At 42.3% G+C, this 23,169-nt stretch overlaps 1 protein-coding gene across 1 annotated transcript in view; it reads left to right on the forward strand.

Annotated features, from left to right (window-relative positions):
• The window catches only part of SYTL5 (synaptotagmin like 5), a 684,371-nt gene extending 661,786 nt beyond the window's left edge, over positions 1 to 22,585 (forward strand). Inside the window, exons 17-18 of the mRNA XM_078658261.1 lie at positions 16,134 to 16,342; positions 21,740 to 22,585. Of these exons, the coding sequence (XP_078514387.1) occupies positions 16,134 to 16,342; positions 21,740 to 21,882 (352 nt within the window). The 3' untranslated portion in view covers positions 21,883 to 22,585. The remainder of the gene's footprint in view (positions 1 to 16,133; positions 16,343 to 21,739) is intronic.
• Positions 22,586 to 23,169: the final 584 nt, after the last annotated feature.

Below are 23,169 nucleotides of genomic sequence, written 5' to 3' on the forward strand. Positions count from 1 at the left end.
GTTCCTCCCTCCCCCTAACCAAGTCATCTTGTACGTTCACCACTATTTTGAACTTATCTGGACATTTGAAGGATCTGGATCATCTAGCACATGCACCCATTCAAGATGATGGTTTTCTGTGTCAACATACGGGTCATTTAAACCATGGTCAGCCTTCCTGCCATATCAGTAGAGGCCAACTATGTCATTATACTTCCACCTACTTGATGGGGGTTTCATTATCTACTTTGCATCCACTGGTGTGGCAGTGGCACAGAAGGAAGACAAGTCTCCCAGGTTCATGGGGTGCTCCTGAATGCAATGAGCAATAAAGATGTGTTCTTTCACTGGGCTCTGTGATTTACACTATTCATGCTCTCCATCTTTGCACTCCTTTTTGCATTTGTGCCATACAAGCCTTTGACATTGCCAGTATCTCTGGTCCGGCGCCCATATGACAGCCGGTTCTACCCGAGTCTCAACAATAGTTGTCAACTTGCAATGACCTCCGATCATTTTTCGCTTTCATACACCAACTATAAGAGTTTCTTAGCTACCCAAGGGTAATATTTCTTCTCTGGTCTCAGGCACAGTTGCAATATAGTATACAGAACATCTGAAGAAAATCTAGGTTTGCCAAGGTGAGCCTGATGAAGTTTTCACATGTTACCACCATTTTAGTTCTTCCAAGTTACAGCCTCAAAAAGACGTATTTTCATTTGCTGAGCAACCATAAGGAAAATGCCAATTTCGATGTCCTATGGTTTCACTGAAAAAAGAAAGGACAGCAATTATATCTTGCTGACTAGTAATTAGCCTGACATATGATATTACAGGACATGGCATTGCGTCATCTTTCTCCCTGGAGACCTACCAAAAATCACATTTTAATTAATTTCAAGTTGTGATGTATGCATTACTTGAAACAATAGTTCTGTGAGAATTGAATGTAACACTGAAAAAGCAAAGAGAGTTACATTGATCAGTTTATTTATTAAAAGGAGCCACATTTTTTCTTTTTCTTTGGGATGTATGTATCAAGAAGAGGCATCAGCCAGCTTGAAAGTTACACGATTGTCATTCTTGCATAAACCATGGTGTTCTAAATCCTTGATTATTTATTGATTTCATATTGATATATTTCATATTTGCAAAGTTACTGAGAGTCAAGAACCGCCTAAATATCCAAACAATGCTAATTTGATTCACTCAGGAAAGCTCTTAACAAACTGGAAGGACAATTTCCGTGCTGAGCACCTTCTACTGAAACACTATCTTTGGTATAACTACTTATATACCGTTTGAAAAAGAACTTGAAAATTGAAAAGGGTTGAATAGCAATCTGGTGGAATACTTTATGAAAGCTGAGAAGACATCTTGAAAAGTCAGACACTCTTACGAGAGTTAAATGGCCATTTGTGCGTCACTATATCGAGGTGGAAGTTGGCTCTGAAACCATCCTACACATTGCAAGAAACTGCTGGAAGAGTCCACCAGCATGGATCGCTCATCATGCCTGAATTCTTAAATATTCTTGCCTCATGTAAAAAAAAATGTCAGGACACAAAAAAGGATGTACCGTCAGTGTTCGAACGCATATCCATCTCTGACCAGCAATAAACAACACTATATAGAAAGAAACGAGATTTCATCCTTAGAAAAGTCAGCCATTAGGATAAATATGAGCACCCTCATTTCTAAGGGCCTGGAGCAGAACCACTGCTGATTTGTACATAGGTTGGTCAAATCTCAGATAGCATAATGGGCAAAAAAAACAATGGGTTGAAACATAACCCCAAGTGATTGCCTCTGGTTAGACTATTTGCACGCCTTTCTCCCATCACCTTTTGTCTGTCCTCTTGAACACTGCCCACTCCCCTCAAGGCTGCACAATGTGATTCTCTAAGGAGAAGATATTCCCAGGACAGCTTTGTCTTTTCGAATCAGATACCATTCCCTTTGAGGTATCAGAATCTGGTCAATGGTTGGTGACCATAACTGTGGTCTCCAACCCTAGGCATATGACACTTTCTAAATTGCAAATAGGAGAGGGACACCCCTTTCACTTCCCCTTCGATTTGTGATTCAGGAAGCATCATAAAAGCCCTTTTACTGGGCATAAAACCTTTTCCGACTTGCAAATGGACCTCTGGTAATACTAAAAAGTATTTTGCACGTAAAAACCCAGTGATTTTACAAATGGCATCATTTGCTGCTGAAAAATACATTTGTAAATTAAGTGTAAAAGGCTTACTTTACAAAACAATCTTCATCATATGTTCATTCGTTGTAATATTTCAAAATTGCTGATCAAGATCTTTATTGCAGTGCAAGAGCAAATTAACTACTGAGTTATGCTACAGGAGTATGACAGTATTAGTGTATGTTTTCTTCATCCAGGGAGATGCAAAAAAACATCCTTTTGAGGATTGCAATATCTAAGAACATGGTACCCTTCCATGTGAGTTTCATTGGTTTCACCCAACAACAAAAAGTGTTTAAAAAAAGTCAGGCCTGGTTAAGAGACTGGACAAAATGATAGATCCCATTGTAATAATGCATGTTCAGGAATCAATCAAGGAAGTGATGGACCATCACAAGAGAGTACCATTCCACTTGCAATAGGACGAGGACTCCAACAACAAGATAGCTTCAAGTTAGTACAAGGACTTGTGGTTATGCAGATAAAATTTGTCAAAGGAAAATATTTACATCTATGTGGATGAGGGTTGATTGACTAATCATGTTAGGGTAAGAGATCAGCTTTCAAACTACAAGCGTGCCTTTTCACAGAGAAAAATCAACTTTGTAATGGCTACCAACCTACAGGATTTAAATTCTAAATGTTCACTGTTGCCAAATTCTACTGACTTCCCATTCTAGTCATGGAGCAGTTCAAGATCTTCTATTAATGTGCCTGAAACGAATCGCCTCACAACGTTTCTGCAAAAAGATCTGTTAACATGCTCACCCCGTTCACCTGATATAAAAATGCACAAGAAGGGGATGCAGATGTATGCACCTCACTATTCTCCTTCAGAAAAACCATACATTGTTTCCCTTGCTTTCCATGGTTTAGCCCTGCCCAAGCTAAAGGTGGGACATTTTGAACTACTCTGGCCATGCCCTTGAGAGATATTATCAAAAGAAGGTTTAAAGCCACTGTAACACCACACCACAGTCCCTGGCAGTCTGGGAAGCGCTATTTAATCTTGACGAGAACCAAGATAGAGGCACTAGATGTCATCCAAATCCCTTGGGCACAAACTGCAAGACACTTTTCCACCCTGCTATTCGTTTGGCAGCTGAACTGAACAATTCGATACTAAAATAGTTCCATGAATCATTGTGCACCCTAGGGGTTCCTCCCTATTCTTACCAAAATTCAGGATTCCACTGGACAGCCAGCAAACAAACTTTGCAATATAGTGCCTTTCACAGCTGCAAAACAGTCATAGTTTCTGTTTCTGACTAGTACTCTCTTGTGAGTAGACGAATGCCGCACCTTTGGTTGAAGGCTCTTGTGTTGCCTTCACAAGTCCTTTTCCTTTCTTGAGAAATTCAGTCAAAATAAACAGACGGTGGATATATAATGTGCCCTTCATTTACTGGAGCAAGGAAGCCAAAACTGTAATATAAATGCAAAGGGTGTCATTTCAATCCATCAACCCTAGTCAAAGGGGTTTGACTCGATTCAACAACATGTTCATAGCAATATTTGTATTTTTCAAAAGAAATAAGAATTTTTTAAATAAAAAATTAAGTAGCCTTTTTTAATAGATATCTGGTTTACCTTTATTTGCCTTTAAGTATAAGACACTTTTAGACCTATAGCTCGGGTTACAAAAATGTGAAGACCTTCAGGTTTGTGTTACTCTTACTTCTTTATTAATTCCTAGCTTTTCTAATTCTAAGTGTAAATGCATTTGTATTAATTTTTAAACACAAGAACACTAACTATACATTCGCCTTTATTGTGTGTGAATGTTGCCTCAATGCTGTCCAAATATATTTCCCCTCCTAGACTAAGCCTTAACTCCTTGAACAAGCTAATGTTAACGAGAGAAGCTTACCGCAGAGAGTGTTTTCTGACAGCCCCCTACCCCTGGGCCACCAGTGACAACATTACCCCCAGGTCCCTCCTGTCCTCGTCCCCTTCATTATAAAAAGTGAGATAACCTATCTTATAGACAGAAAAAAGAAAAGCAGGAATGCTGGTACGCCCCTCCCTCTCCCTATAGGGAGTACATAAGGGTACAGTACCCAGCATGCCTCCTGTTCTTTTTTTCTGTCTTCGACAGTGTTTTCTGCAGTTTCCAGGAGCCGGTGGGCGCCTGGTGCCTACCTGTTGCTGGGCTTCGGGTGGGGCTGGTTTCCCCTCCTGCCAGGCTCGAGGGGTTCCCTGGAGTCTTCTTCCGGCCTGCCTTGGATCTTCGCGTGTGGCTGGAGGAGGATTTGGCCGCGTCTCTGTCCTGCTGGGCTTGACCGGAGACGCGGCTCTGTTTCCTGTGCCTCCGGTGGTGCGGCGGCCCTCGCGTGGCTGGGGCGCTTCCTGCCGGAGTTTGCCTGACTTCCTTTGTGTGGGGCAGGAAGTCAGGTGTTTCAGTGATCGGCCGGCGGCGGTGTTGTTTGGAGGCTTGTCGGTCCTTCGTGTGTAAGTACCGCGTAGCGTTTTTTTTCTCATTTCCTCCTATTTAATGAGCTTTTGCCCTACGGTGCCTGCATTTCTTGCTGTTTTGGCGTGTTTTGGGTGCTGCTTCTCGATTCTCTGTGTTTGGAGGGTCCTGTACGTTTGGGGCGCCTTTGCTGGGCTTTCCTTCACGTTTTTCCTGCTGGCCTGTGGCTGTCTTTAGTGGCTGTCTGTTCCTGCTGGCATAATCATGGGGAAGCACTCGAAGAAGAGCAGGCATGTTGTGGAGTCCTCCTCTTCTTCGTCCTCTTCATCCTCTCCTTCTCCTGCTAGATCCAGGCGTCGTGACCGTGGTGTGGATGCAAGGTTGAAGTCGCTGATCAGAGAGACTTTGTTGGAGATGGGGAGTCCCCGGTCTAAGGGGTCGCACTCCCTGTCCAAGTCCGGTGGTGTTCCACGCCCTTCTTCTTCTTCTTCCTCCTCTGGGTCGGACGGTGATGATCTGGAGCAGGATATTGTCAAGGGCAAATATGTGAATAAGGATATACTGCCCGATTTGTTGGCCCATGTGAAGGAGAATATGGGGTTTCCTGCTGATGATGTCCCGGGTACCTCTGGAGGGTCCTTGCTTCGTCAGTTCCAGTGCGCTGCGCCTGCGGTTTTGCCTGTCCATCCTTGTGTCAGGGAGGTTTTGGATCGGGAGTGGAAGGATCCTGATCATATTCTTCTTCCTCGCTTTATGGCGAAGCTCTATCCTCTTCAGGATATGGCGAAGGATTTGCCGGACTCTGTTCCTGTGGATTCTTTCGTGGCCAGTCTGGTGGGTCGCACTTCTTTGGCTGAGGATGCTGTGGTGCGGGATCCGGTCGACAAGAGGGTGGACGCTTCCCTGCGCAAAGCCTATTCTGGTTCGCACCTGGCTCTAAGGGCGGGCATCTACGGGACTTATGTTGCCCAGTCCCTTCTTTCTGACTTAAAAACTTTGTATGGGTCCATGGATAATGCTACTGACTGTTCTGCTGTCCTGGCCCACATTGAGCGTCAGGTGGAGTTTCTCTCTGACATGTCCTTCGATGTGGTGCGTGCTTCTGCCCTCTCGGGGGGTGCGTGCGTGGCTGCTCGTCGGAACTTGGTCCTCAAGGATTGGAAGACTGACTCGGCCCAGAAGTCTGCTGCGCTGCGGTTGCCCTTTCAGGGTTCCATGTTGTTTGGGGCTGAATTGGAGGGCAAGCTTCATCGGCTTTTCAAGGAGAAGAAACATTCCTCCTCTTTCAAACAGCACTCGGCTGCTCCGGCTTTTTCTAAGCCTAAGCCTTTCTTTCGCCCCTCTTCTCACAGACAATTTTCCAGGGGTCGAGGTCGTTTTCAGCCTGGACGGGGTCGGGACAAGAAAGCTAAATCCCCCCCTGCGAAGCCTCGTTCCTGACTATCTGGGGTCCGAGGACGGATCCTTGGTAGGTGGTCGGCTTCGGTTGTTTCTTCCGGCCTGGATGTCCTCCTGTTCAGACTTGTGGGTCCTGGACGTGATCCGCTTGGGGTACCGTGTGGAGTTCTCCAGCCTGCCTCCGGTCTCGGGGGTCCGTCCGACTCCTTGGCCATCCTGCCCATCCAAACGTGCGGAACTTTCTCTGGGGGTTCAGTCACTGTTGGACAAGGGGGCGGTTCGGGTGGTTCCTCCGGGGGAGCAGGGCCAGGGGTTTTACTCCATCATTTTTCTGGTTCCCAAGGTGACTGGGGGTTTCGCCTTGTTCTGGATCTCAAGGCCCTGAACAAATTTGTGCTGCGGATTCCGTTCAAGGTGGAGACTCTTCAGAAGGTTATTCCCCTGGTTCTCCGGGGTCATTACATGTGCACTCTGGACCTTCAGGATGCGTATTATCACGTGCCTGTACATCCTCTCTCCAGTCCCTACCTTCGATTTTGTCTTCTGGGGGTCCATTACCAGTTTGTTGTTCTTCCTTTCGGCCTGAGATCGGCTCCGAGGGTGTTTACCAAGGTGGTGGCTCCCTTGGTGGCCTTCTTGCACCTCCAGGGGATGTTGGTTTATCCTTATCTGGACGACTGGCTCCTGCATGCCCCCTCCGCGGAGCAGTTGTTGGTGGATCAGAGGTTGGTGTGTGTGGCCTTGCGGGACCATGGGTTCCTGATAAACCTCCCCAAGTGTCAGCTTCTCCCCTCTCAGGACTTGCAGTTCATAGGGGCCCGTTTCCGCACAGATTTGAATCGTGTGTTCCTGCCCGTGGCTCGGGCTGTGACCCTGTGTGTGCTGGCTCAGCGGTTTCTGTTGGGTCGGTCCTTTTCTGGTCCGTCTTTGGTTGCGCCTTCTGGGGTTGATGGCGGCGACTGTGTTCACGGTGCCTTGGGCGCGTTTCCATCTTCATCCTCTTTGGTCCTACCTGTTGGCACGGTGGAATACCTTGTAGGGGGACTTGTCCCTTTTGGTTCCTGTGTCTCTGTCGATCCTTCCGGCCTTGCGCTGGTGGACTCTGCCGTCCAGTCTGGACAGGGGCTTGCCTCTGCAGTGTCCTCCTCCGGTGGTCCTTACGACGGATGCCAGCGCTTTGGGCTGGGGGGCGACTTTGGGGTCGGAGTGCCTTCAGGGGCGGTGGTCCCTCTGGGAGGGTCGTCAGTCTTCGAACTGGCGGGAGTTGTCTGCTGTGTGTTGGGCTGTCCAGGGGTTTCGGCTCCTTCTGTTGGGCCAGCATGTGTTGGTTCGGTCGGACAACTCGGTGACGGTGGCCTACTTGAATCACCAGGGAGGTATCCGTTCTCGGTCCCTGTACGCGTGGTGTCTCCCTTGTTTTGCTGGGCGGAGGGCCATCTTTTGTCCCGGGCGGCTGTTCATGTCCGGGGGGTGTACAATGGGGTGGCGGATGCCCTCAGTCGTTTTTTTCCTGCCTCCCTGGAGTTGGCCTTGACACCGGCGGCCTTTCTTCTGGTGTGCGGGAGGTTTGGTCTTCCTTTTCTGGACCTCTTTGCTTACGCATTTCCCCCTCTGGTTCTGATTTCTCGGTTCCTGGCTCGCCTGATGGTGGAGGATCGGGAGGTGGTGGTGGTGGTGCCTTTCTGGCCCCGCAGGTCGTGGTTTCCCACTCTCCGGCTGTTGGCTGTTCGGGGTCCGTGGTTCTTCCCATTCCCTCCGTCCCCGTTGAGGTCCTCTCCGATGTTGCCCCTGCGTCGGCTTCGGCTGTCGGTTTGGCGGTTGAGAGGCAGGGGTGGCGTAATAGGGGCCTCCCTGACCATTTAGCCTTGGCTATTCAACGGTCTCGGAAGCCTTCTACCCTTCAATCTTATGGTAGACATTGGGGTAACTTTGAGCGTTGGTGTCTTGGCCTGGCTTTGTCCCCTTTGGTTTGTCCTTTGCCGGATGTTCTCCAGTTCCTTTGGGATGGGTTCGAGAAGCGTTTGTCTGTCTCTACTCTCCGGGCTCAATGGGCTGCTATCAGGGCTTTTCGAGCACCTTGGGGTAACCTTCCTGATGTTGATGGGTTGGTTTCTCGTTTGTTGCGCAGTTTTGCGATTTCTCGTCCTGTGGTGCATCCTTCTTTTCCTCTCTGGGATCTTCCCTTGGTTTTGAAGGTTTTGGTGGCTGCTCCCTTTGAGCCTTTGGAGGAGGTGGATATGAAGTTTGTCACCCTGAAAGTGGTTTTTCTGGTTGCTATCACCTCGGCTCGTTGCCTGGGGGAGCTGGGTGCCTGATGGCTCGGGAGCCTTTTCTGTCCTTTTATGCTGATGGGGTGGTTCTTCGTTTGGATTCCTCTTTTGTGCCTAAGGTCTCCTCACAGTTTCATCGTTCTCAGGAGCTGGTCCTTCCGGCTTTGGTTTCTGCTCAGGTGGACGTGGATGATCTTCCCTGGTCGCTGCTTGATGTTTGCCGGGCTTTGAGGGTCTATGTTGAGCGGACCCGTGCTTTTCGGCTTTCTGACTCCCTGTTTGTCTCTTTTGGTGCTGTCTCCAGGGGTAACCGTGCTTCCACTTCTTCCATTGGGCGTTGGTTGAAGCAGGTTATTGTGCTTGCCTATTCTCTTTCTGGTGCTCCTCCCCCGGCTGGGGTTCAGGGACGTTCGACTAGGGGGATGGCGGCTTCCTGGGCGGAGGTTCGGGGGGTGTCCCTTTCAGAGATTTGTAGGGCCGCCACTTGGGCGTCTGCTAATACCTTTGTTAGGCATTACCGTATCCAGAATGTTCTGGGGGATGACACTAACTTTGGTTTGGGGGTTCTTCGGGCTGTGTGTTCCTGATTGCCCTTCTTTTCTTTTCATGTGCTGTTGTTTCAATAAATTGCTGGGTTTTGCTGTACTGCTGTGTCCTGGTGGTTTGTTGTTTGATGATGGCCGGTTGCTGCGTGGGTATTCTCACTTTTTATAATGAAGGGGACGAGGACAGGAGGGACCTGGGGGTAATGTCCTATTACTTACCGGTAATCTTCATTACTCCTGGTCCCGTTGTCCTCGTCCCCTTCATTCCATCCCTCCCTCCCTCCCTCCCGACTTTCCGGCCCTCATCTTGGGCTTGGTGGTTCAGGAGGGATCACTGAAATAATATCGAGTGACAAAATATCGACCTTCAAGAATATCGTTGACAAAATATAGACTGTCAAAATATCGACTTTCTATATACAAACAGGTAAGTACAAAAATATCGAGTTTAAAATATCGTTTACAAAAATATCGTTGTAAAAAATATCGACTTTAATAAAAACAATGTTTAATTACATTAATATAAAAAATTAATTACTAAAATATACTTAACAATACTTAAAATACCTTTTAATAATTAAATAATTAATGAAAGTAAAAAAATAATATTTTTTTATTCATATTTCTTAAAACATATATATATATAGTAACAAAATTTAATTAAATAATAGCCAATATTATTAACGTACAAATACAAAAGAGTAAAAATTACTATTCCCACTCCAGTGGGTGCAACAGTAGGGAAAGCGTTGGATAGCGTAGGGGTTAAAATTACTATTCCCACTCCAAAGAGTGCAACAGTGGATATATGACGTTACAACGCAACTTTTACAACACACTACCATTACAACGAAATTTTTACAACGCAAAAACTATTACAACGCATGTTTTTACAACGCATGTTTTTACAACGCAGATACCTTTACAACGCATACCATTACAACGTAAGTATTGGTAAGTATATAATAATTTTTTTTTAATTTAAATTATTTAAAATTAATTTAATATATTTTAATTTAATTTAATTTCATTAAATTAATTTAATGTAAATTTAATTTTACTTTATTTTTACACTGTACCCCTGTACCCCAAAAACCCAAAACTGACCCTGAACCCTAAAAAAAACCCTTTACCCAAAAACCCAAAACTTACCCTGAACCCTAAAAATACCCCTTTACCCAACAACTAAAAACTGACCCTGAACCCTAAAAATACCCCTTTACCCAAAAACTAAAAACTGACCCTGAACCCTAAAAATACCCCTTTACCCAAAAACTAAAAACTGACCCTGAACCCTAAAAATACCACTTTACCCAAAAACTAAAAACTGACCCTGAACCCTAAAAATACCTTTACCCAAAAACTAAAAACTGACCCTGAACCCTAAAAATACCCCTTTACCCAAAAACTGACCCTGAACCCTAAAAATACCCCTTTACCCAAAAACTGACCCTGAACCCTAAAAATACCCCTTTACCCAAAAACTAAAAACTGACCCTGAACCCTAAAAATACCCCTTTACCCAAAAATTACAAAAATTTACATTAAAAAAAGGATTATATACCTACCAATACTTACGTTGTAATGGTATGCGTTGTAAAGGTATCTGCGCTGTAAAAATAAATACATAAATTACAAAATAATATCAATATAAATTTATTTAAAAATGATTAACTATTTAATATAACATAATAATTAATATATTAAAATTACTAATTAACTAAATATTTCAATTAGTTACCTATTAATACTAATTTATAACTAATTACCAATTATTTATTTGATAATTAAAATTTAATTTACAATTATTTTATATTAAATACAATTAAATAAATGTTATATATTTCATTAATTATTATTAAATTATTTCCCACCCTATTCCCCTATAAACCCACAACCCGCTACAGGAAATAAATTATTTAAATTTACATAATTAGCAATTAATCAATAAAATTAAATTAATTACCAATTACATTTTAAATAATTAACAAATATTATTTAATTACCAATTAATTAAATATTACTACCAATAAATACATTTACATATTTAATTAATTATAATTAAATTACTTCCCACCCTATTCCCCTATAAACCCACAACCCGCTACAGAATAAAATTACACAATAATTTAAAAAAATCATTAATTAAAAATAATTATAACATAAAATGACACTTTTCACACATATTATAACATGAAAAAACACTATAAATAATTAAATATTATTTAAAAAACGATATTTTTTACTATCTAGATTATATACTTGGATATTTTCACTTTCTATATTATTTACAGTCGATATTACTTCACTTACCTTAAAAACGATATTTTGGCTGTCTATATTCTGTCCTGTCGATATTTTGTCCAAACGATATTTCAAACTCGATATTCTGTCCAAACGATGTTTTGGAGTCGATATTATGTCTGTGCACCGTTCAGGAGGCATGCTGGGTACTGTACCCTTATGTACTCCCTATAGGGAGAGGGAGGGGCGTACCAGCATTCCTGATTTTCTTTTTTCTGTCTATAAGATAGGTTATCTCACTTTTTATAATGAAGGGGACGAGGACAACGGGACCAGGAGTAATGAAGATTACCGGTAAGTAATAGGACATCAACGCCCATTGATATTGTCCAATTGTGTCTGTTTTCTCCAGGGCTTGGACACATGGTCTGATACAATGCAATCGCAATTTCTTCACTTTCAGAGATTCTGCTTAGTTGTGCTCAATGTATCTTTCTTGTGCTTTCTTTCCTTTTTCATCCCTTGCATACATTTATGTAGTTTATTTCTACCTTTCTTTGCCTAGTTCGTCTCCGCTGAGCAAGCCAATTACAGAAACTTATTTAAGCAATACAGTGCCCTCCTGTCCTTTTCTGTCTCACTGCGCGTGCGACAATTTGGCAGCTTGGTGCCAACTTAGGCACCCTGGAACCATGGTGCAAGAGTGCCTCCATTACAAGCAGGATTGTTTTTGTGAAGGAAGGGGCAAAACATTGAAAAATGTCATGCATTTTAGGGCAATACTAAGTGTACTGGTAAAAGGGCAAGGATGCATCATCCTGCTAAAGTAGTCAGGAGCATATACTCTAATGTGGGGTAGGTGTGAGAAGCTAATGAGGTTTTAATAAGGTTCAGTGAAGGTTAATGTAGAGGTTTAATAAGGGGTTATAGGGTTCAGGGATAAGAAACAAGTTAGGGGGGATTTAAGGTTAAGAGAAGTGTAGCATTTCGGAGTGGTTCAGGGTTTTGTGGTTAAGGGATCAATTGAGTAAAAGGGTCCACGCAAGATTGGAATAAGTGGAAATAAGGGGTTTTTAGAATCCAGAGAAGGGTTTTATTAAGAGAGAGGTAGTTTGGGATGTTTAGAGAAGAGGGATGGGCAGTGTAAACAGGTAGTAATGGGGTTTTAGGTTTCAGGCAAGGGTAATTAAAGTGTAGTAAAGGTTTTTTATGGTTTAGGCAAGGGTACTAAAAAGGAGGGTAAGGCTTTTTTAGGTTCAGAGAAGGGCAGTGTTTATAGATGATACATGTTTTTCAGCATGCAGCAAAGAGTAACATTAAGGGGTAGTAAAGGGTTTTAGCGTTCAGGAAAGGGTAGTGTTAGGCAGAACGAAGTGGGTCGTATTTATGGTCAAGTAATGCTTTTAGCGCAGAAAGTCACCTTGCTGTGCTGTAATGCGAACGCAAGGAACAGACAGATATGTGCTGTATTTAAGTCAATTTGGCACATTCCTGCCTGTTTTTTCTGCACTGGTCCCCTTTTGGGTGTCTAGCCCCAATGTAGGTACCGTTGCACCATGGTGCAAAAGTGCCTGTGTTGTAAGGTGAAATGTTTTCGTGCAGGAAGAGTCCCCTTCCTGCCCAAAACAATCCCCTGAGGCAGAATGCAGCACACATAGAATGAGGAAAAAACAAAGAGAAATAAAGATATTGCTTCTTGTTACACCTCACCTGGCAGGCATAGGCTCTTGGTGCATTCCCAGGTCTGCTCCACCTGGTAAATCTGGGAATGTGTCAAAATCCATGACTGATGCGTGGGAACCCCCATCTAACACCCATGGAAATGCCTCCCTGGTGCAGAGTGATGCAACACAGCGATTTGCTCTGTGCTGCATTATTCAAGACTTATGAACCCACTCAGGGCCACACAAGGTGGCCTTGTGTGGATTCATAACTCTAATTTTTAAGTTTCATCGCTCTTGCACAACGTTGCATGGTGCAGGAGCGATGCAAAGGTGCTCGTAAATATGCCCCTAAGTTTTTCTAGCTTCAGTGAAGGGTAGTGATAAGAGGTAGTAAGGGACCTTTAGGATTAATCAAGTGTAGTGTTAAGGGGTAGCAATTGTTTTTAGGGTTCAAGGAAGTGTAGTGTTAGAGAGTAGTAAGGGTTTTTATGGCTCAGGAAAGAAAGGATACAGTTAAGGGGTAGTAAAGGTTTTTTAGAGTTCAGGGAACGGTAGCATTAAGGAGTAGTTGGGGTACTTTTAGGGTTCTGGGAAGTGTAAAATCAAGGGATTTTCAGGGTTTCGGGAAAGGTAACTTTAAAGGGTAGTTGGGTTTTTAAAGGTTCTGGGATGAGAAGCATTAAGGGGTACTAATGAGCTATGAAGCAAAAGTTAAAAAATGCATATAATAAAATGACTTTCAAAATTCTCCATTTTTGGGACTGGCATAGGTAATAATGAAAGGCACATAATTATGAGCTTAGCAATTTCAACTAGTTTAACACAGTCAACATTTTAAAAGTTGATTTTGTTACATACAACCTAGAGCTTATTCATTGGACTCAAAATGGTGTTCTACATATGATGGATGATATATTTTAGTGTGATCCTAGTTAGGCTATATAGTGGTTTGTAAATCTCACCAGAAACCCAAGATTACAATATTTATGGCCTTATTTTGAGTTTGGCAGTCCTATGGCCCACCTAACCCGTGGTGACGGGGGTCCGACCACCCTAATACAAGTTGGGAAGTCAGACCGCCATGGGGCCGCTGCTGAAGCCAGAAATCCACAATCCCTGGCGGTCTTGCAGCGGTCGAAGGCCTCTAATATGCCGCTGCAGCACTGCCAAGCATATTTGGATTTTCCTCACCACCACATGTTTCATGGCATGAGCCTGCCATGGCATGGGGGTGAGGAAACAATGCATGTCCTACAGGGCAACGTATGAGCCTTAGCACTGCACCACTGTAGGCCAGCGGCCGCAGGACCACCCGACCGGAAATCCAGTTCGAATACGGCAGGAGGTCTCATTATTGCTTTGGCGGTGTGGCTGCGGGGCGCTGCCGTGGCAGCCCACTGCCACCCTGCCAAAGTCATAATAAGGCCCAAAGTCATCCATATACATGCTACCCGTTATGGATTTTTTACGTTACATGTTTATATTGGGGTAGTTAGCTTCAAATGCTCACTAATATTTTTGATTAATTTTCATGAATCAATGTAAATAAAACAATGGACGATCGTGGGGTAGGTAGGTTTTTGAGCTTCTGTTGCTGCAGTATTTAAAACATAATTATTGATTTAAAATATGTGCCACATCATTTGCCACGTAACGTGGAAAATTTGCAGATTTCATTAAGAATGTTGACAAAAAATGATAAAATTATGCCCCAAAAATGTGCCACACAATTAACTTTTCTGTCATATAAGTTTGATAAAACCTTGGAACGTAATTTGGTCTTCTCTGCTGCATAATCCTAGTAGCTCTAACAATGTTAAAGCTCTGCAGAGTGGTTTGGGCATGGTCATTATAATAAAGAAATCCATATTTCACAGACAACCGTGAAATATTTTGCATATTTCACAACCTGTGATATATAGGTTTTTATACCACTGTTTTATGTGCAATAAAAACACAAAAAAGTGAAAATTAAAAAGTAGCACTATATATATATATATATATATATATATATATATCTATATATATATATATATATATATATATATACAACAAAAAGCTCCACAGCACCTCCGGCAAGCTGTTCAGCAACACCAGCGAGAGAGGAGACGGACCACAGGATCTTTTATTTAGCACAGAAAAACAGCTATGCGTTTCAGGCTACACGAGCCCTTGTTCACGCTATATATGTATGTGTGTGTGCTACTTTAAAAAAAGTTGTATATACATAGATACACATACATATATGGGATACGTACTCAGTACCCCTTGCCATACATTATAAGGATATTGCAAGTCACTAAGGAGTTTCATAACGATATAGAGGAATGAGACCGAAGGCTAATTTCAGGTTATGGAACTCCAAGGTGGCTTGCAATATAATATCATGTTCACCAGGGGGTACTTTATCCCATATAGTACATGGTCACACCATCAACTTTCCCACAAACCACTTAAAACCTTGGCGCTTAGCTCTTTCGTATGAAAGTGTGAGCATGCTTGCAAACCTCAAGAATACAAATAAAACCTCTAGTGCAAAATGAAAGACGTCAGAACCTGTTACATATTTGTCGCAAACAGATATTAGAAACAGTTCAATACAAGTGATTTTTTTCTTTTAAAATCTGCACTAGTTCAGATTGTGTAGAAACATGCAGAAATATTCTAGCTTTTCTCTAATTGTCTAAGGAGTGCCAAAACATAAACTTTCTCTCTTCTTGTCATTGTAAACTAGGAAAATAGAGCAGACAAAAAGAAAAGCTACTTTTAGTTTTTGTTGCTTAACAGTTATTTCAGTTGTGTCCCAAGACCAGACCCGCCTTTCACTTCGGCTGTAGGCAGCAAGCATTGTGACCTCAGAACTCGACTCTAATAACTTATAATAGTCGAGTTCTGATGTCTTTTCTTTATAATCGGACTGGCTGTGTCCGATTATAAAGAAATTAGAGACAGTCAAATATACTGGGATTACAGAATCACATGTATTTTATATATATATATATATAAATATATATCTCCAAACACTTCCGGCACATAACATCATTTAGCCAGACTCTGACACCGACATTCCAGTATTCAAGTAAGCTTTATTATTCTGTTTTTAGGGCAGTAACGCGTTTTGGCAGGATCCCCTGCCTTGTTCATATAAACATTGGTGTGTTTTTATTATATGTGTATGTGTATTATATGCATATAGATGAATATGTAATATATACAAAGTATCTGAACATGATGTTCTTCCAAACATTAGTCACAATCATTTTCATTGTGAAATCCTACATTTAATGAAATTGCAGTTTGAATTTAATTGAGCATTTACCCATCAGTGTTTTCCACTATGCTCCCTCACACTTTCTACCGCGCCAGTCATGGCCCTTGCACTGAAGCACTGACTGACTTCTGTTTCTTGCGTCATAGGTACCTGCTCCCAAATCACAGCAAAGCATCGAAACATAAAACTCCAGTGGTGAAAAAGACAGTGAACCCTCAGTGGAACCATACATTCATTTTCAGCAGTCTGCAGCACAGCGATTTACTAAATGTCTGCCTGGAACTGACCGTCTGGGATAAAGAGTCTCTTTCCAGCAACATCTTTCTGGGAGGATTGCGCCTTAGCATGGGAACTGGTAAGGTGTTTTTTTGTGATGAATTACATTTATTATGTAAGCTGTGAGTGAAGATGATGTGTCTTTTGTGAGAATGATTAGCACTGTTGGGCCTAGATGTACTGAGAGTTGTGCTGGTTGTCACACAGAGTTGCATAGTTTTACAGTGTGCCCACTGGCTTTTTAACCCCTTGCATGCTTGTGACGTCCGGGAGCCGTCACGCGTCACGGTGGGCGTGTGAGGAGGACGGCCCCCGGCTGTCCGAATCCCGCCCACTAATAAAAACTCCCGCACAGCGTGAACATTTCGCAGCGCACGGAAGGGGTTAAATGGTAAGTAAATCAACACAATACTTTATGGTACATCAAGCTGCATGTTAATCACCAACACTTGTGGATTTCGGAGCATTAAACACCAAAACCGACATTTTATTCCCCAGTATTGAGGACCAACTTAAAATGGGAATTTTTATGAGTCCTGATAAATTCTGACCCAGCGTAAGCGGAGTCAGATTTTATCATGTCCGATAAATATTTGCCCAAACTCTGGACCATTCACAATAAGGGTCTGAGTGTGGCTCTTGGTATATTTCGAATAACCAGAGACATCACCCATTGTTTGCATTACAAAGAACATTCCCACTAATTTGGAGGTAAAACCTCTTAAGCATGCACTAGATGATAACCTACATTTTCTCCAATGTGAGAGCTGGAACTCTTCTCTTTCCACTCACAGGCATGCATTCAATAGTGCAATTCCCACGCAGCTATGTCTGGCGTATTGTAGAGTGGTTAACGATATTCCCCATTACTACTAATGAAGGACTCAAAGAGGTAGCAGAGGTACCTATAGAACGGAACATTCCTCCTCTTCCAACAGTTCATGGCCAGTAAAAGTCCTGCCATGTGTAGCTAGACATGGCTTTACTCATCCATAGAATCTAGCTTACTGAATTGAAGGCTTTCCTAAGTAGCCAGGTACCATTCAAGGACCATTTTCTCATTTGAAGGCTGGGCCGTATGAAATCCAAAACATACAGATGCTACTGCTTGCCTCTGGATCTGGATGCCCTAACAGCTGGACCAGAGCTTACGCCCCCAGCAATAAATACAATAGGACATGTAATCAGGGATAAAAGATTTTTGAAATTATGTATATGTGAATAGCAATTTCAGCTTACAGAACTATAGGCTAGATGCACTATGAATGGAGTTCACAAAATGGTCACACAGTGCGCACTGACTTATACCAAATCCATTCTGTTTTTGCAAACCAACCTATGTACTAACAGGTTGGTTCGCAAAAACCCTATTCGTAGTGGGTCACAATTCGACCTACCTCATGAATATTAATGAGTTAATTTGCAAATTGCAACCCACTATAAATTGCTGCCATCATACGGATGGTGGCCTACTGAGGTCAGCAGACCACCATGTTTGTGATTACTTTTAAAAAAGGAAAACAGGATGCGATAAAAAAATGAAAAGTTTAAGTAATATTATTGTAAGAGTAAGTGCCTACACTTACAATTTTCAATGTTCACAAAGGGGAATGGGACCCTTAAGGACCCTTCTCCGTTTGCAAATGAGTCACCACTACATGTTTGTAGTCAGTAAAGAATAAATGTTTTGTGACCAGATTTCGGTCAGAAAACATTAATGCATCCCATTCTGATCTGGTATTTGCAATGGAAGCCCTAAACCTGCACTGTCTAAATGCCTAATCGGTATTTGGTCAGAAACCGAAACTGTGATTCAGTAGCGTACAACAGAATCACAATTTGAGTTTCATACATGTCACAAAGCCTTCTTGTGGTCTCAAACAGCTCGAGTCAGTGGATCGGACCTTTTCAGAACTCAAAAATGCTTCATACTTCTGGCCGATCGTTTTCCTAGAGCCTTTTGCAGCTAGCATAAATCATAATGCACATCCACAAAATGCAACACAACCCATAAAATACAAGTTATCAGCAAACACAATGAAAAATAGAGGTGAACACAGAAAAATATATGAGAGGAAAAAGAAGTAGGAAGTACAAATCTCAGTAGCAGGGATATCTTCGACTGTGCTATTACATAAACCAGGTAGGTCCCCAAGGCTTTTGTGGTCTAAATAATAAACAGGAATTCTTTTTGATGCAGGTGTAGGGAGAGCCTTCTACACAGTGCTCGTACTAACAGCACCTTGTAAAAACATCACACCATCTGTTGCGTTGATATTACCAGTCTGTGGTAGCTTAATTTATTCTCTAGACCATACAGGGTTCCCTCTGGAACATGCATGTGTTTAATTGACAAGCATATTAAAAAGTGCCTTAGCTTTCATAGTGAGATAATGGAATCTTCTAGAACATGGGTACTCTCAAGCATTTTCCTAGGTGCCACAAAGGTTTGGTCTTTGGTATGACCAGGACCGCGTGTATAGTGTGTGTGTGGGGTAGGGTCTGAGGAGGGGGAAGGGGCTTAAACTTGGTGTAGGGGAAGCGAATCATGTACAACTAGTGGCTGAACTGAATTGCACAATATGGAACTAGAAGACCTGAGATGAATCCCGGCTTACCCACTTGACCAAATTGTGTGATCCTGGGTAATTGTTTTATTTCAATTTCCCTCCTTTTTCTTAATCATTACACATAAGAGGATCTCGAAATACATGACTTCAGGATGCGTGCTGTACAAAACCTTCTCCTCTGTTTGGAATTATTCACTAATGGCAGTGTTGTCAGGGTGGGGGGACGAGGGGGAGAGCATGACCGTTTCTAAAATCATGTTTGAAAACTATCACTTTAAAAACATTACTTCTGAATGTACTGCTGAAATCTGATTTACTAAGGTGAAACGGTTCTGCAGGTAAATGAAATACACTTTTTGAATTCTGATGAGCCTATCACATTTTTACACGTTTGCTGTCTTTAAGGAGGCATGTGCTCCTAAAGCTCAGTGGTGCAGTATACCCTAGTTACTTTCTTTCTTTAACTGTAATTAACCTTTAAATAAATGATTGCTGTTTATTTAACATTGTTTTGACGTTGGTGCTGAGTCAGTGCTGCTGTGGTCCAGGGGGCGAATGTAAAGGTCAAAAAGGGCCTCATGTGGCCCGAGGCTGTACTTTGAGTATCACTGTTCTAGAAGATGACATTGAGCTCTACTGATACCTGAAATAAGGCTGTCTACCAAGCTCTGCCTCCATGTTAGTCCGATTACTTGCCAGCAATGTAGGCCACTTTCAAAGCATTTGCATACCGCATGCATGACATTGCATGGTTTTTGCTGGTTATGAACGGGAATCCTCTCCTTCAGAAACTGGATTTCATGATAAGATAACTTTATAACAGCTCCAATTTGAGGACTTTTTGAAAAAAGATTGACATCCCAAGTAAAGCCTAAGTTGTTATCTTTGGATCCCACTGACTGATCATGTTGACCACCTGCTGTTTGAGACTTCAGACCATAGCACCAACACCATACATCAAAGAATCACATGAAATTTGAATGCTACTGTCATGTAAACTGTCAGAGTTCTAATCTGAAATGCTTCATAACCTCAGCTCCAGTTCTGAGAAGCTCTAGCGTACCTACACTTTAACAATACAATATAAATATTTATTTTAGGAATTCCATATGGCTTCAATGCCAGCTCATTTGCACTGTATTCATTTGCTGAGAACTATAACCAGATACTGTCCCAAATTCAATGTAAATTCTAAGCAAACCAGAAACAGTCTGGTCACAGAAGTGGTGTGAACTAAAATACCATCAACATATTATTCTCTCCTTGTCTTATATTTCTGGTAAAAATACGTTGAAAATGTGTAGGTTTGTTTGGCTATCTAGCATCAGGATCTTGGAATGATCCCTTGGGGCCTGACTTAGGGGAGAGGTAATGGGACTTCTTCCAAAAAGGCACATCTTTTATTCGGCCCTGAGCGTGTTATGCAAACTTATTTTACCAAGTCGGAAGGCAGTGTTACAGACCGCATTGGTGGAATCAACTCCACCAGCAGGAGCACTTTCTTGGCAGCCATGATGCTGACAAAAATGCTATTTAGTGCATTACCCAGTTATGAATCTACACCATGTCCATGGACTTCCCTTCTTTGGGAGACTGCAGTCATAATCATGATTGTCTTTCACAAAAATTAAACAAAATGCCCCAGATGCACCATAAGTACATTCCCAACATATAAGTGACATTCTGAATGTGAGTCTGGGATATGTATATCAATTTGGGGATACATTCCCATGACCCAAATCTGTGATGGAAATACACCATGGCATGGTGTTCATGCCCTCACATACCATTTTGTCCAAAATAAGTTCCAGCCTACATAGCAGGAGCTGCTTGGAGAGCAAAATCCTTGCCACACAAGAGGGGAGCTCTAATTTGGATTCTGAGTCGCAGACAATATTGTAGAAGCAGTGATGCCTCCATCAAACCAGAGGTTTGGATTACAGGCCAACAATGTTATCTTTAGCCTCAAAAAGAGAAGATATACAGACTTCACTTTATGGCACCACTGCAAACATCTCAGAAAAGTTAAAGCTCTAACCGTGTGATACCATAGAGACGATAGAGCACTGAAATTATAAAAACATTTTTGCACACTCACAGTAACTATAGGAAAACCCACACAAACAACAGTGATCACAGTTGCAAGCAAAAACACATTCCTGGCCCTGTACATTGGAAAAAAGGAACAAAGACTTATGACCTTATTTAGATCTTGGCAGAGAGGCAACTCCATTGCAACAGTAAAGGAGTTCTCTCCCTACCAAGACTATGGTCCACCGGCAGATGTAAATGTGGATGGACGATAGTTTGACGACAGCAGAGACTACTCCATCTTCTCTGTGTTGTAACTACTCTGATGGCCCGATGGAATAAGGGCAGTTAGAGGTTTGGCTGTATATCCACCTACCTAATTTAGATTGGCAGACACATAACCGTTTTTAATGCCTGTCACCACCAGGAAAAAGCTGGTGGTAAGGGGCACTGAAAAGTGCTCAATGACCCTCTGGCCATGGGAAGCAACATTGGGATTTCCTTTTTGAAAATAAAAAAAACTTGATACATTTCCTGTCATGTTTACAGAGCCATACGGCAAAAGTACAATGCCTTGCCATGAACTACTGTGACACTGTTTACTGCAAATGCTAGAGAATTCTGCTGGGCCAGCGTAAATCTCAAAATGTTTCTTTGGGCACCTCTGCCAGGTCGACTGAGTAATTTACTCCGTCACTCTGGGAGAGGATGGGTCAAATGCCACTAAATAAATCAGGCCCTTACCTTTAAGAGAGCTGTGTGATGGCTCAGATGTATTGGTTGTCGTTGGCACTACTTTTGCAAAAGCTTGACTTAATATAATATGCCACTTTCCATCCTCAAACACTTAATTGTCAATATTTTGCCTTTCCTAGGTGTGGAGAATGGAAGCCAAGTGGATTGGATGGATTCACAAGGAGAAGAGAGGCACCTCTGGGAAAAGATGTATGACAACCCTGGAGAAACCTTTGAAAGCACCTTAATGCTGAGATCTAGTATGGGAAAACGCAGTCCCTGACAACTTAGGACTGCCAGGAAGAGTGACGTCTAGCACCTGGACTCGGCAGACTCCTTTTCCAACTCTTGTGCTGGATCAACTGTTAGTTGGCTATTTAAATTCGTTCACTTTTTGCACATATGAGAGTGAAAGCACAGTCTCTTTAACTCTTTTTGATCCAAAAGCTCTTGATGTGCCTGGTACACCATTGATTGAGGCTCTGCTTTTTCAAAGTAAACACAGCCTTTTTCGAACAGCGGAGTTTTTCTAGACACTTCTCTTGACTGTACTTTGAAGAGTGGAAATGATAGACAGTGGAAAGTTGAGATTCACTCCTTAAAAGAACAAACCCAAAACATGCAAAATTGTGTGAAAGTCAAAGAAGATACCCTGTAAAAAAGCACAGTAGCCCATACGACCTGAAGAACAGTCTGTTATGCACAATCAGCAAGAGGCACGCAGATATGCCAATGCACATTCCAGTTTCTTATTGGTGACTTATGCTTTTTACGCATCCATAATGTTTATAATTCGCTAGGATACATGGCAGAAGACAGCACACGCGACTGCAGAAACGTCAGCCTATTACAGAAGGCAACTGAACAGATCTACTGATCCCATGTACTGTGTCATAAGAAACTGATTTCCGTTTGTCCTACAGTACCATATGTCAATGTTGTATTTTCTCATTAAAATATAGAGCACAATAGTGCTCTAAGCCAAACTGTTTTTGTTGTATATTATAATGCTGTTCTTAAATTAATAAGCATTTTAGATTCAAATGTCTAGTCGGACCCACGTGTGATTTTTTTATATTAAATAATAAAATGCAATGCCTGTCAATTACATTTTGCAGCTGTATACATTCTACAGTAATACCACAGATATTGAGAGAAGGTTTACTATAAACGTATGCAACGCAGCACAGTGCAGCATCCAAAGTTGCTGCACTGCATTGCTTGAGAGGGGGAGATCAGGAATGTGCTATATTTGTTAAGATATGGCACTGTCTTGCTCTCTCCCTAGCACTGGCGCACAACCTGTCTGGTAGGAGCCACACGCACACCTTTGCTCCATAGAGCAAAGATGTCTGTGTCATGTTTAGCTAACGTATTGTACTGGAAGGGTAGAATGCTAACGGCATGGTTTTGCGTATAGGGATTTCGGCGCCTTAAGGTTGGATTTGCACTAAGTCAATATTGGTTCAAAATTAAGTTAACGGCGCTCTAAGGTGTGGAGAACCCCTTAACTCCATGAGACAAGAAAAAAACTCTCGAAACACAATTTCTACTCCCAAGCACATGTTTT

Source organism: Lissotriton helveticus, chromosome 8 (assembly GCF_964261635.1).
Source record: "Lissotriton helveticus chromosome 8, aLisHel1.1, whole genome shotgun sequence".
NCBI lineage: Eukaryota > Metazoa > Chordata > Amphibia > Caudata > Salamandridae > Lissotriton > Lissotriton helveticus.